This window comes from Podarcis pityusensis (genome assembly GCF_964106645.2).
Source record: "Podarcis pityusensis genome assembly, chromosome: 2".
In the NCBI taxonomy this organism is placed as follows: Eukaryota; Metazoa; Chordata; class Lepidosauria; order Squamata; family Lacertidae; genus Podarcis; species Podarcis pityusensis.
In genome coordinates, this window is record NC_138029.1 from 78933996 (window position 1) to 78949607 (window position 15612).

A 15612-nucleotide genomic window follows, 5' to 3' on the forward strand; every position below is an offset into this window, starting at 1 on the left:
TTCATATGACTGATCATCACCATTCACCTCTTAACCACTATCCAGTGGTGCACAACTACCTTCCTTTTGGCATTCATTATTAGACAGGAGTGCCTGGCATGCTCTGGTCCATGGGGTCATGAAGAGTCGTACATAACTAAACAACAACAACAACAGTAGTAACAACATTAGCAATTTAATGGTAGATGAAGAGCATGGGTGGGAACAGAATCACATTTCCCTGACAATCTATTCTTCCTTAAGTGCTGGGAAACTGCAATATCCCTTACAAGGAAGTGCTACCTAAGGAGAGACCACTTCAAATGAACAAATGCATGTTTGTGGCATAAAAAACAGAGATTTGGAAAGCCCCTTCTAATTTTATAGATTATGGTCATATAAGTGGGTTATGCAGATGGATATGATTCACTTCCATAACACTTTCATGCACTTTATGTATAGAAGTTTATTCCCTGAAAGGAAGACTATGTTCCGTGAAGCCATGTGGTGATATTCTGAGATCTCCATTGCTCCCCTTTCAAGATACAGCAATCCTCTCTTGGGGAAGGAGCCATCCTAGAAAGATGCAGAGAAGACCCTATTCTGAAAATGTTTATGTTTTCATAGTAACAATAATTCAAGAGAGAGGGTTTATATTCCTCCTCAGAGAAAATCCTACTCTTTGTTTACACTCCACTAACCTCTCTCAAAACGGACAGCAAAAGGATTACATAGCATGGGGGGGTTGTTGTTTGCATGAAAGTATCCATGAGAACATCACCAAAATTAACACATTTGCTTCAGGAATTTCCCCAATTCTATTGTCATGTAAAACTTGCAGCTGCAAAGTGCTTTCCTCAAGCAATGTTTAAGTTCTGTTAGAATTCTAAAAAATCCAAAATGGAGATAACAACACAATATGTATCTCCAACAAAATTTATCTCCAATGCATGCTCTGTAAGCAGAAATGAGCTTGTTATAATTGAATACACTCAGTCCAAACCAATAATCCCCTCCACCCCAAAGGGACATAGTTACTCACACATTTACTAAAATCAGTGGGAATTTATTTATTTATTTTTATAATTTCTTTTTATTAATTTTCTAAGCCAAACAACAACAGAAAAAAGAAAAAGAAAAACAAAACAAACACACCAATGAGAAGAAAAAAGAAAGACATAAGACAAACATCACTTTTATTTGTGCTAACTGAAAATCAGTGGGATTTAAAAGTGCCTAGATTGTGCCCAAGACAATCATCACTGCTTATACCGATCTACAATAGCAAGATTATGGTAGTTACATGGAAGATTTTTAAATATTCACCATACATTTGACATGAGATCATGTTCATAAATTTTAAAACACAAGAATATGAATGCCCAGTTATAAAATCTTTCCAAGTTTTGTTCTCCACTTTATTTTGTCCATACACATTTTAACTTTAGTGTTAAAGATAATGTAAAAGAGGAAAGCAGCAAATATTAAACATAACAGCATATTAGACTCATGTCAACAAAGGGCCTCTTTAAAACAGTTCAACTACTACCAGAAAACAAGTCTGGAGGAAGTTCAGAAACACGTGAGAAAGTAAGGGAGCTCTGAAAACACTGAAGATAAGGGACTGAGCCATCACACTGATCTCTTCTTCCAAATGTATAATAAACACTGAAATTTAATATTTTCACATTTAAAATCATGAGGTAGCAGACACACCCCTTGTAGTAATCATTACCCTCCTCAGTAACTCAGTTTCAGCTGACCTGCTTCCAACATGAACAGACTGACAAGGCCTTGTTTGTTTACCCCCCCCACCTCCCAATCCCCAAACTTAACAGGTTTGCATTTAGGTATCGTTTACTGGCCAGCATAATAAAAGCCACTCTCTTTAACAAGCATGGAAATTTTTCCAACTGAAAATCTGGAAGGAGTAGGAGGGGGGGAAAGCGATTTGTGCAATGTTTGTGTGTGTGGCAACAGAAAAGCAGCCCTCCTGCCAAGTACAATTAGCTCAGTGGTGCCTTTCTTTCCTCGCTTAAAAACTAAGCCATTACAGCCTGTTCAAACTGCACGTAGGTTAAAAACTCAACTAGTTAAAAAAAAAGCAGCGAAATTCTACCACTCCTGTGGTCAGGATCCATATGGTGGGGCGACGGGACATTACTGCAAAACTTGGTAACAAACAATTCTCTGTCAGGAAACGAGCAAACATGAGGGGGGGAGCGGGGGGGGGGGAGAGAGAGAGAGAATCCACCCAGAAGATGACGGCCATGAAGTTGTGTTTCCTAGCGGCTGTGTGCATTTCTTTCTGCTACAGGCAGGCTTGCTTGAGGTGGTTCTTGAGGGAGGAGATGTGGGATTGTGGAGGGGAAGGGAAGGGGAGGCAGCCCTCTGTGTCAGAGCTTTCTCAGAGCTGTACAGGAAATGAGAAGTCAAACAAAGGGGCACTCTGTATTCTGTACTACAGGCACCCTTCCATCCCCGGAGCGGAGTAGTAAAAACTCTCCCATTGTGCCCTAAAGGCAGTAGGCGACCCGAGAGAGAGAGAGAGAGAGAGAGAGAGAGAGAGAGAGAAAGACAAAACACGCATACAACATGCCAACTTGCCATCCAGTCATTGTCACGCTACTACCCCCTTATACTCCCGTGTGGAAGGAAAAGAGCGCACGAACAGCATTTATTTTCGGGCCGGGGGGGGGGGGGGACATATGCACACAGGAAAGCTTTCAAAACGGCGAGACAGGCGTTAAACAATAGTTCCCTCAAGGAAACTACTTCCAAGTGATAAATGTCTCCCGGACAAAACACAAAACGTCTGGCTTTAAAATGGTGCGGGGGGAGGAGAGAGAGAGGGAGGGAGAGAGAAATCAGCATTTCCACGCAGAAAAGGCAGGCCACTGCCCAAATCAAGCAAGCAAAAGATATCAGCACAAACTTACAAAGACATAACGCCGGAGTGCGGCGTGAATCTTAAGTTACCTTCATATTGGCGGAGAATGCCAATATTGTTGTTCATCTTGTCCAAGTACTGGTAGTTCAACAGGTCCATCTTCATAAATAGCATTGAGTGGGCTAGCAAAGAAGACCAGCTTGCTTGCTTCCGCCCTGAACACCCCCCAAAAAATCAGCGACAAAAACACGGGGGAAATGCTGTTGCGAGTAGCTCCTGGCTCTTTCCCGAGTTCCACAAGCTCAAGGCCCAGCCTCCGACTAATCAAAACAAAGTATATTAAAAAAAACCACAACAGAGTTTTTTAAAAAAGGAAGGCAAAGGGGGGGGAAATCCCCCTCAAAGGCTTCAGAAACGAAGACAGAGTTTGAAATGTATTGTGTCCAATTGCAATTAAAAATTGCTTACAGATCTGACTCCAAATTTCGGGCGGGGGAGGGGGAAACTGGAATGGCAAAGACTTCCTAGGACAAAGACATGCTAATTCTCCTCACAGCCCGCTGCAAGTTAACTGCACTGACATGCAGGCTATGCTTGGTATGACTCCTATGTAAACTAGCTTCCTCTTTCTAGCAGACGGAGATGACTGAGCATGCTCAGTGAATCCCTGGAGCTCTTCAAATGTCAGGGATATTTTCTGCACAAGATCAGTCTCTAAATGTATTGAGTGTTTGAAGGCAAGACAGGGAAGGAGGAGGAGCTGAAGACTGCACAGAAGTGGCCATGTCAGATTCTGCCCTTACTGGAAGCAGAGTTGCCGCTGCACAATTGAAAAAGAAATAAGCAGCAGCTCTTGCTTAGAGCGCTAGCTAGATACACACGCAACTTTTTTTTTTTCGCCTGAAAGGAGTTTTGAAATGGCTGGAGCAGAAGCCAAACGCCTCTTTTAATTTTCTCACTGTTTCAGTTTAATTGTGCTTATAAGCTTTTTGCAACTCCAAATTAATCTCCCTTCAACTATGACAACACACTGTTTGTTTTTTAAAAAAATGTTATGTCTTTGTTACCATTAGATAAGCTGCCACCTGCACTTGAACCAGAAACACATCAAGTCATAGAAACTTGTAAAAAAAATTTTTTTTTAGTTATAAAGGGTATATTTTAGTATCTAAGGGTTTTACTATTTGATCATTCTCTGCCTTGAAAGAAACAAAAGGGATTTGTCTCTCCACTGCTCTTATTTCAGGATGTGGTTTGTTTTGCTACACTCCAAACCTTGAACCTAAACTTTCCTAGTTGTTTATACAGATGCAAATGCATCATCCCACGAGGTAGAGCATCCATAACCAGTCATTATATATATCCTGAGCCAATAAAATTCTATCCGTTGCTTCCTCCATAGCAGATCAATGCCTTAAAACTAAAATTGGGATCGGAGGGCAGGGTGGAGCCAGGCAGTGAGATATCCAATACTTTGACAATAATATCCTCTGTATTTTATGTACTTCTTCATCAGGTACAATTTAAAATTATTTTAAGGAGCTGAAGGTTGCAATCCGAAGCATATTTGCCAGGATTTAGTGGGACATTTCAAAGCAAGTATCGCTTAGGAAAAGAGAATTAAATACCAAGCTTCTACTGAGGCTGCCACTTATCACGCTTACGCCTACATTTTACAAGTCAAATTTCTTCATTTGATACACATTCAAAGAGAATGTCACTGTAACCCAAAAGCAGTTTAAATGCCTCTCCCAAGTGCAAACTTCTTAAAACACAATGTTTCGACCAAACAATAGGAAGAGCTTCCTGGGGTGGGGGTGAGGGGGAAAACAAGTGTTCACCAGTGGAACAGAATGCCACAGAAGGTGCTGGATTCTCCTTCATCAGAGCTTAATGCCACATTGTGATGTTTATAAAGAAGATTGTCTAAATATGGTCTATTTTTCATGTTGCAGAAAGCATGGAAAGCTTCAGTCACGGGACTCCAGCCAGAAAGGATGCAGGAAGTCTATTCTGGGAGAGTGCTTCCCTGGCCCACATTTTGTGTGCCCCCTTTGATTGGCTTAGGAAAAGGGGCATTGCTGTTTACTCCCTTGCTCAGTTCCCAGTTTCTAAATGTGGTCTCTGACCACGTCTGCTTGCACTGGAGACGGAAATTCACTGCAAGAACCTGGCAGAATTGCTCCAGCTACATCGAGGGCACTGCATAGTTCTGGATGTGCTATGTAGCAGATTTTAGGGTAGTGGTGCAAACCATGCCATTATTTGAGAACCAGAGACTTAGAAAAGAGATTAAGGCGCTTTTCAAAAGGCTGCTAAAAAGCAGTGGAAGGGGTAGAAACAGCCAGTTATCAGAGTCCTTGAAGGAAAAACAAGTAGTAATGTTAAAGTTGAAACAAGACAAATTTAGTCTGGATATCAAGGAATGCTTTCTAATTGCATGAAACAATTCAGCAATAAAACAAGTTTCTAGATAAATGGGATCTTCTGGCCTTGAAACTTTCTTAAAGGACATGGCATGAGGAGTGCAAACTAAAATTCATTGTAATGCTTTGATCCTAGATTTAAAAGTCTTAAACCAGAATCAACCAATATTTATAGTCTTCCCAAAGGAGGTGTGCAGAAATTTAGAGGAATATGACCAGCACATGGATTTTTTTGCTTTCTACCAGAAGGTATTCCAAGAATCCCCTTCCCCCAGTAGATTTTAAAATTCTCAAAGCTTTTTTTTTTTAAGATGGCAATATGAGGATTTAAGATAAAAATCTTTCAAAGGGGAAATGCTTCTGGTGAACAAGCTCAGTTCTGCACTCCTTAAAATACAAGACGGCAATTAAGGTATCAAAAAAGAAATAATTAAAAAAAATGAAACTTGCAGACTATTGCTTACTTTCTAGTTTTCAAATAACATGTCTATCCAACTTTCAATGCTATCTTCTGTTCTCAGTGCACTCATTTTACTTATGATTGTGTCTGTAGAAAAGTATCAAAAAGCCTTGTTCAATCCGTTCTCCATCCAAACTCCCTTACCAGTCTAAAGAAATTAGATTTGTCTTGTCTGACTTTTTATTATTATTATTTTATTAGTATACTTTAAGTAGCTCTGGCAGCATATGAGGGTATAGTAAATCATTAGGCTCTATAAACATGGGTTCACACTAGAAGGTTGACTTCTTCATAAAGGAAACTAACTTTTTCATAAAGGTCATTTATTTTGAGGGTCTCTTGATCGTTTGGTTATTCAGTCACAGTTCTCTTATTGGGTTGTCTGAATTTGCATTTTCAGTTTAAAATTTACCTTCATAAAATCAACAATCCTAAGTTTCTTTCATACTGTTTTTATTTCTAAAATTGTAGAGCATCTTGCCGACTAGTATCTCTATAAATTTTAGCTAACTTTTTTTTAATGCACTCATGCTATTTCTTTGTGGACTTTGATAATAGCCTGTTTTCATTTGGTCTCCTAATAAGTTTTCATTTACTTTGGGACTACACCAGTGCCCCACCAGCATCAATGAATCCTTTGCACTCTCAGCAATTAAGCAGAAAGCAAAACTCTATCAGTAGAAACAAACAATTGCATAACTGATGGCTACTTCTACAACATGCCTGGCAACTGGGACCCAAGAATCATCACACCAAGCGCGGAACACATCTCTACAGTACCCAGGTTGGGAAGGCACCAAAGACCAGCAATGTCAGACACACCGTGATAATAACATGAATGAAATCAACACCCCCACCCCACCCCTCAGTATCTCTCCTTCTTATGATGCCTCCATGCTCCAATGACTCGAGGAACAGCAAACTGACACCTGTCGCCACAAGCTTCATTAGGGTCCTTAGATAATCCCCTGACGACAAAAACAAAGAAAGCCACAGCACTCAGACAAGCATTTTGTCAGGAACAATCCTATGGGTGAAAAAAGAAAGGCATGTACTGTTCCAGACACAGCAACCAGCCCTGTCCGTAGGCCAGTATATAGGACATTTGTCCAAAAAGCAAAAGCTACGCCCACCCCAGAGAAAGGCTCAAGGCTTGCTGTGGTATCAGGCATTCCACACAGACAATGCTGTAATTGGTGTCTGCACAAGAGGAAAATGCAATTTGCAAGCGAGAGGGAAGAGAGCCAATTGGATAAGGGGGAATGCACACTGTGAAAGCAGGTCTAGTGACAGCACGGCAAGCTGGATGCTGGCACACAACCACTTAAATCCTTGACAGATTTAAATATGACCCCCACAAGGGCAAAGCCTACCATACATTCCAACAGGGAGGGGGAAGAGACAGCAAGATTAGAACTGTGGCTCCCCACTCCACAAAGCAAGCAAGGCATTGCAATGTGCACATACCTCATCCTTCTGCACTTCAAAGGACCCACAAGGTAGCAAACAACAAGATCAGCAGAAGCAGATTAAAACTAAAGCTACCGACAACAACAATACAAATCCTGTTTGGGGGCATAGGCACCATTTTCAAAGTGTATCCAAAGTGAAGCAACGTGCAAGAGTAAGAGCCTTTTCACAGGAGGGAGCATTACTACCAAAAAAAGTGTAATGATCGCAAGTATAATCGTCGGTGTCCTCCAGGCTGCTTCTGAGCCCAATTCAAAGTGCTGTGTTGACACTGTCAACTCCTAAATGGTCTGAAGCACTGCACCTTTTAAGGATTCCACTCAGCCACCTGAATGTATTGCTCACTCTGGTTATGCTCTTTGTGTCAGCCTGCCACCTAAGGAGGGGAATTATAGACTGGATCCAGTAGTGGCTTTGAACAGACATGGTACCTGATTTTCACTAATCCACACTACCCACTGCAAACTGAGGGCTGGAGTACAGGGGGGTTACAAGCAGAAGCATTTTCCACTAGCGCAGAGCTACCACTGGACAACCCCTTGATGTATTCCAAGGGTCAGTGACTAGTATAGCAGCTGCATTTCTGAACACTCTTGAACAGCAGCGCCATACAGCATGTACCAGTATGGCTATTACTAAGGCAAATGGGATAGAAACAGGACACAATCATTCTGTGAAAGGGCGTAGGTGGCATAATAATCTTGGGGGGGGGGGCTGGGGGCACATTCCTGGCCACTGCCACCACCCAGGCACTAGATGCAGGGACACTGCAAGCGGACAATATCTAGTCTCACAGGCAAGAGATACATTCACAAAAACGGTGTTTGTTTCTCACCTTGGAGGCATAGCTCAGTGTAACAGGCTATGAGCTTCCAGAATAGGCTATGGGGTGGGGAGAGCTGTACATCTATTTATCTGAGACAGGGCAGTGAGATATTGAATCACAGTGATTGACACATAGACCAACAGCCTTATCCAGGTAATTGATGTCACACACCAATATGCTGCTAATTCTCTCAGTATGATTCACCTCATCCAATCAGGCATCTGTCAACGTTCTGGTGCAAATTTGGCATAAAGTTGCTAGGGACCATAAATGGAAATCTCTCCCCCTACTTTGGGCAGCAATTGTCAGTGATATATTGCAGGGGGCAGGGGCAAGGCTGCAAGCAGCAGAAAAATTGTTTCCCTTACTACCTAGCCTTAAGCCCCACTATATGAAATCCAGTGTACCCAAAGTACTCATCCCCATACACACACTAATAAACGTTATTGCAAAGAAGTTGTAAATTCCCTCTAAAAAGCACCTTTAACATTAAAAAAATGTGCTTTGTCTGTTATTCCAAGGAAATGATTCCCACAGGCCTTATAAAATAATTCAGTAAGAATGTAACCAGTATGCATGAAGCACAGACTGAAATACAATCAGCACTAAGCATGTGTCATTGTGCAATGCGTTCTGGACATGAGAAAGACAAATACCAGCGTCTTTCATAATCTACATTTATTGATAATACTTATTCACGTTAGCCAGAAACCACCAAGTCTTTCATTTCAGGATGTTGGTTGTTACTTTGCACTACTCTAGCATTTAGAAATACAGTGGTAACTCAGGTTACATACGCTTCAGGTTACAGACTCCGCTAACCCAGAAATAGTACCTCGGGTTAAGAACTTTGCTTCAGGATGAGAACAGAAATTGTGTGGCAGCGCAGCGGCAGCGGGAGGCCCCATTAGCTAAAGTGGTGCTTCAGGTTAAGAACAGTTTCAGGTTAAGAACGGACCTCCAGAACAAATTAAATACGTAACCAGAGGTACCACTGTACTATAAATATTTTCAATAGCAAACACAAAAAAGCCTCATTGCACCTTAAAAGCTATGATATGTTAGATTCAGTAGACTTGCATTCTTTTGTGTAAAAAAAATAAATTACCGTTGGCCAACTGTGTGTGAAACATGGGGAGGTATGAATACTAATGGCTATGTATGTATGTATGTATGTAACACACACACACACACACACACACACGTTCCATTCAAATCAGACTTAAAAGAATGTGGGTTTCTTTTCCACTACAGGCATTACACAAGGCCAGCGTAGCTAAAAAGACAATTAGCAGTAACTGCTGCTGTGAATGGGTTACTCTGTTCTTATCTTGCATACATTTCAGCTCAGATTAGTAATACTACAGACCTACTACTATCTCTTGCATTTTATGGCCTTTTGGGTTCTTTGTTTACAATCTCTCTCTCTCTCTCTCTCTCTCTCTCTCTCTCTCTCTGTGTAACCACTATGTAACTGCCATCTGAACATTACACATTATCAGATACATAAAGTGGCGCCTAGTTCAGAAGAAAATTACGCCACAAGTCTTTTGAGGTTCCAGAAAACTCTTCAGCCGCCCCTCTCGCCACTGTAACAAAGGAATTGTTATGGGAATTCTAGGACACATACAGACATCAATTTCCAGATATATATTTAATACAACACTGTCCCCTACAGGCAACTGGAAAAAACTGCAATTGCTTCCTTGGTTTTTGAGAACTAGTCTTAGTGCAGGAGCACTCTGTTAGATGTGTGGGTTTTGTGGGGAATGTGTGGAACAGGATTAGGTCATGGCTTTTCCCTCTGTGGAGGGAATGCACAACCCCACAACATCTGTGAGAATCCATGGAAACAGGCTTCAGTAGCATCAAGCCTCTGACAAGTCCCAGCTGCAGTCAGCCTCTGACAGGCGATTTTCCATGGGGAAAGTTGTGATACAGTATTGGATAGGACATCCACATGTTGCCATGTCCACATGTACTGCAGTGGAAGCATTCAAACTGGCCACCACGCTGTCCAGAAAACTGGCATCCAATAGTGCTGCACCCAATCTAAGCTGGAAAGGCAACAAGAGAGATTCCTTTGACAAGCAAAACCAGTAATATCACAACCTATGAAGACATGAAAGCCAGGTAGTATGTCTATCCTGTCTGATCCAATAGCAGGGGTCACCAACCTAGCACCCACTAGTCCTGGGCAAGATATTGATACATCACCCAGGACCAGTTTGAGGACCAGAGTGTGATGGCGCCTTCACCCAGCAGTATATTGCAGGGGGAATTTACCTGTGTGTTATCTTCTCCGGCTTCCTCCCTCTCTGCACTGGCGGTGGTGGAAGCGGCAGTGGTTTCAGCCTGCCACCTCACAGGGCCGGGGCAGATGCTGCTTGTTCCTCCCTCCGCTTTTTAACATGATGATGTATATTGCGATGTTTGGCTAGAGATATATCACCATGCTGAGAAGCTGATATCGCCCAGCCCTAGCACCCACAGGTATCATGACACCTGCAAAAGCTTCACTGGCACCTTCAGGCACAGGCCTCAGACTCTGTACCTTCATATTTTTATTTTAAAAGTTAATCTATAAGCCCGTCTAGATGAGTCTTCTTTGTGCCCTAATATATTTGAATACTCAGATTTGTATTGTTCTCTTTTTAAAATAGAAAAAACTATCTTTTTTTAAACACATACAAAAGCTCACTGAGACTAAAAAAAAAGTAGAGTCACATTTTGGGAACTTAAGCATGCTGACTAAGAGTCAGGAATCCTTGATGTGTGTGTCCACATGCAAATGCATATTTTGTTATACAGATACAGAGATACACACACTGATAAGGTGTTGGCTGTTAACAGATTTATGGCTAAGGTGACATTTGAAACAGGGACATTGTGACACTTAGCCAATGCATTTCATGTCAACAATATGTAACTGAACTATTACCCATAAAAGTGTATATTTAAGAAATTGTAGTTATCTGAAGCAGAAAGGCAATTACTATTACAGTAATTAGGTGTATTTTCATTAACTGTTTTCCTACTCTTATTAAGAAGTTTTGTTAAACACATTATGGGAGGAAGGAATTAGATCTTGCTCACAGACATTTAGATTAAGAAGATTAAGATAATACTTTTAAAAGTAAGCTAACCCTCACAGAAGAGTAATTCTGCCTGCAGTGGCAAGTGCAAGCCAAACTAAAAACCCTTTATCCTATAATATTCAAAAATTCAGCATAATAAGAGTGATGCTGACATTTACTAAATATAGCAAGCTTTGTTACATGCCTCTTAGTTGTTGTTTTTTGCAAATACACTTTTCCCAAACCCAGTGGTATATTTCAAGATTGCCTCCTCTAGCCATGTATTTTTCTCCATTCAACTTCATTAGGAGACACTGCTTTTGCAAAATGAAGCCAGGGGATTGGTGCTGGTCCAAGACATTTTGATGCCTGAAGCAGAGCCCAAACACTTCGCCATGCTAGGGTCAGCAATTCAAAACAAAATATTGCAGCATTGCTTGGACACTGATTTCTATCTTCACCTGTAATAACACCCCCCCCAACACACACATATATTTTAAAAGGGCATAGCATGCCAATCAAATCAACCAAAGGCCTGGTTAAAAAGGAATGTTTTTGCTTAAGGTGTATAATGAAGGCATCAGGCAAACTTCCCTGAGGAGAGCATTCCACAAGTTATATCCAATGGGAGCCCTACTCACACTAGACCAAGTGAAATTAATGGGCCCAAGTTATTCCTGTCCATTAATTTCAGTTGTTCTGTTCTGAGCAGGACTTGTATTACATACAACTCTAACACTCTGGCTAATGCTTCTACTCAGTTTGCCAGGATCAGCTTAGGCCAGGAAAGGGAGTTCCTAGCCAAGTGGCAACCAAAAGCATTAGAAAGGAGCACTGTGTGTTGGATTTATAGTCCATGCACACTAGAAAGGAATTCAGGAATACCATGGATTCTTACCCCTCAGGAGTCTCACCAAAGAAAACCTGTATATAGAAGACTTATCTTGTACAGTAGTGATAGATTACTCCTCTCAAGGAACCAACATTGTTATGCAAGAATAGAATCCTACTTAGAAAATGGGTTAAAATTCATCCAGCAAACCAGTATCACCTGCAACACCACCTATTTTGCAAAGGGCAAAGTAAGGAAATATAATTAATGAAATACATAAATGATGAGAATTGCCTGAGGAATCAATTTCCTGGCTCACTACTATCTTTTGCTCAATACCACACCCTCTCCATTTAAAACAGTTTAGTAATTCATGAGACTTTTCATGCAGAACTTGTCTGACCTGCTGGAACTACAGTGCACTGGAAAGCCAAGAGACACTGAACAGTGTACCTCCTCTTTACAGTGATGTTCATACATGCCTGTCTGTGCAGTCATAGGGAAAGCTATAGGGGTAAGCAGTCCCTCTCCTTTCCCTAGTATCATACAGATTCTATTTCACGAAATGAAAGACAGCTCGCACCTTTTCAAAACCTACATTGCCCTTCTTTGTTCTTCTCGTTCCAATGTTGTTGCATAGTGCCTCCACTATCTGCAGCTTTTGGTGCCACCCCTATCTAAAGCGTCCACCTGGAAAGCAAAGCAAAGCTGGACTAACTCCATAAACTTTCAGAGAAAGTGTAGCATCTGAAATATGTCAGAATTTGAAAACAGGAAACATGGGGTAGAATTCAGGTAACAAACACGACTTTCCTGCTCCTCCCTATGCCCCCTGAAATATTTGGGGTATCAAGAGTACTCCCAGAACAGGGGTGGGGGGGATTATATCATCTGGCAAGCTGATATGCTTGCGCAGATGGAACGCTGGTAATAACAGCGCACCTTTTAATTCCACCCATGGCTTTTAAAAATGCAGCTTGCCAAAGTCGGGGGGGGGGCGGGCAAATACCAAGAAAAGCAGTAATGCAAGATTGGAGGTGAATTACTGATTTTGCGGCCTAAGGCACTTTGGCGGATATAGGTAGAGGCTGTACTGCAGCAACAGCACCCATAAGGAAGCTGAGTCAGAATTCCTCCTGGGGCTAACTAGAAGACAGAGACAGAAAGAAAACTGCTCTGACAAGTTTGTAGCAAATGTTAAACGAATGCACTGCCTTCACAAGTCAGCAGAGCAGAGACATTCTTGACTTCAATCTATGACCAGTCTATGCATTCTCTAACAAGGAGCTCAGAACACAATGGTTCCCCAATACCACACACCCTGCTCAGTGTCGCGTAAGGAACTACAACTCTCTCCTTTAGAAGTCTTTATGGGGATTGATTCTGTTGAAATCATGTTTTTACTGGATGTTTTACCTCGGGTTAAGAACTTAATTCGTTCTGGAGGTCCGTTCTTCACCTGAAACTGTTCTTAACCTGAAGCACTTTAGCTAATGGGGCCTCCCGCTGCTGCCGCGCAGCTGCTGTGCGATTTCTGTTCTCATCCTGAAGCAAAGTTCTTAACCCAAGATACTATTTCTGGGTTAGCGAAGTCTTCTGCCACAGCAGCAGCACTGACCATCTTCCCTTCCCCATAGGCAGACAGGAGTGCCAGTTTTGAATGGAGCCAAGCTTGGTTCATGTCCATGGTTGTCACCTGCCGCCTTAACTTCTCCAAAATGCAATGCCCCAAGCCTACAGATCTATGGCCCTGCTAGTTCTTTCCCTAGGAACAGAGCCAAAGTCTCAATTGGTCACCCAGGGCAGATCTCTGGGTCATGCGTTATGCTAGGCAACACAGTCAGATCAGAATGGTGGAAGGCCCTTCTGAGCCCCTCTGCCTCTGCTAGCATTAGGACTGTATAAAACTACGAACAGCAAGGCAATGACTTTACTTTGGTTACAGTCCTCCTGATGTAGCAAAAGGACCATGATGCCTTTACACAAGTTGTAAATGTGGCTATCTTCCATGCTGATCGTTACCATAAGGCAAGAACACTCGGCTGATAAAGGCCAGCCCCTTAACCTTTGCTTCATAATTGCCTCTCTGTTGTCCATATGTCAACTGAAGTAATACAAAAAGGGAAGAGTAATTGCTACACAAATCTTTGTAAGCCTCTGTACTTTCGTCATGTTCAGATGTGTGTTCATGAGTAGTAGTAGCAGCTCCTATTGCTCACTTTTTGCATAGTTTCCTCATGAGTAATCAAGGTGACTTCAGCATAGCAGGATACATGAATTACACTTCATATTACAGGGGTAATTGTTAGAAAAGCCATCTGCGGCACACATGACTCCTACCATTAAAAGTTCAGAGTAGAAACTTTTGAGTCATGGAGAACAGAACAGAACAGAATCTCTGTATTTCAGCAAAGAGACCTTCTTTGTGATGTTATGTTTTTACATTTTACTTCTCACCCTATTATTAAAATTCAAGTATGCTTTGAAAAAGAAAGCATTCAGACATCTCCCACATTTTAAGTTATCATATTATGTTTTTTTTACTATTTCGATTTCAAAACAAATGAGCCCAAACGTGTGTGCACCTGCAGTGTTCAAGGGCAATTCTCCTGTCTTGCTTATTGATCTCAGTTCTCAACAAGTGTGGCCCTCTTGGATGGATGGAATTAGACTTTTGTGTTGAACTAAAAATGGTAGTTTACAAAGCTACATGTATTTATTCATAAGAATGTCACTTACAAACTGCAACATAAACAGTGAAACAGCAAGAAAAGTCACCTAGCTATTTGTTCAAACCCCACAGTTATGCAATACTTTAATTAGGATGAACCAAAATGTTGAACTAGTGGCAAACTTTTGAATACCTATTTGTTGCTTATTGCCATACCACTTTCACTAGTGATGTGTATGAACAGGAAGTATAGATGGCGTTTCAAGCAGAGGTGCCTAAACATGGTCACAATGCCTCTCCTGGGTCACAGCGTTGCATGTGAACATGGCCACTAAGTCAAACTATGACTTACCATGAACAACTGTGCATGATGGCACCCAGGAAGAAAACCACAGCTGCTTGAGACAAATCATGATTCTGCGATTAGACATCATGCTGAGTCAAGCTAAGGCTTATCTCTAGGTAGTGTAGCAGGAGAAGAGTGCAGTGGCAACAGTTTTCATCTTGGACAACAGTATGCTTGCATGTTGACAGCGAGCTATAATAAAGCTTAGTATTACATGTGAATCAGACCAATGCTTTATGCAGCCCAACAGTGTAAACAATAGGTTATGTGCCTGCCCATTAGGACATATCATTGTACATTTTTCACTATGAAAATTAATTTTAGGAGACTGCAATTTTGAGCACAAAGTGGCAGGGGAGGGGGATTCAAACCCTCTCACTGCCCTCAGTTTCTCCATTTCAAATACCCCCTTCCAAATCCCACATCTCTATACCCCAAAACTTTGGGCCACTCGTACTCATACATCCATCTAATTAGCAGGCCATACCCTAAAAGAATCCAGTTCCTTATCTATGCTCTATGCCTTCTGTTGGATAGTACATGTTCAAAAACAAAAATATATGCCGCTGTAGCATACAGGGCTTATACGGCATATGGAACCTTAGAAGGCATTGGTGATATGTATCATTAAAAAT

General features: G+C 41.6%; 1 protein-coding gene across 2 annotated transcripts in view; it reads right to left on the reverse strand.

Annotated features, from left to right (window-relative positions):
- Positions 1-15612, reverse strand: part of VGLL4 (vestigial like family member 4) — a 93524-nt gene that overhangs the window by 59285 nt on the left and 18627 nt on the right. Inside the window, exon 1 of one of the 2 annotated variants that reach the window (XM_080994234.1) lies at positions 2959-3512. The exons of the other annotated variant lie outside the window; for it this stretch is intronic. Coding sequence (XP_080850360.1) covers positions 2959-3043 — 85 coding nt within the window. The 5' untranslated portion in view covers positions 3044-3512. Of the gene's footprint in view, positions 1-2958; positions 3513-15612 lie in introns of those variants that run through there. 2 annotated transcript variants of the gene reach the window in all.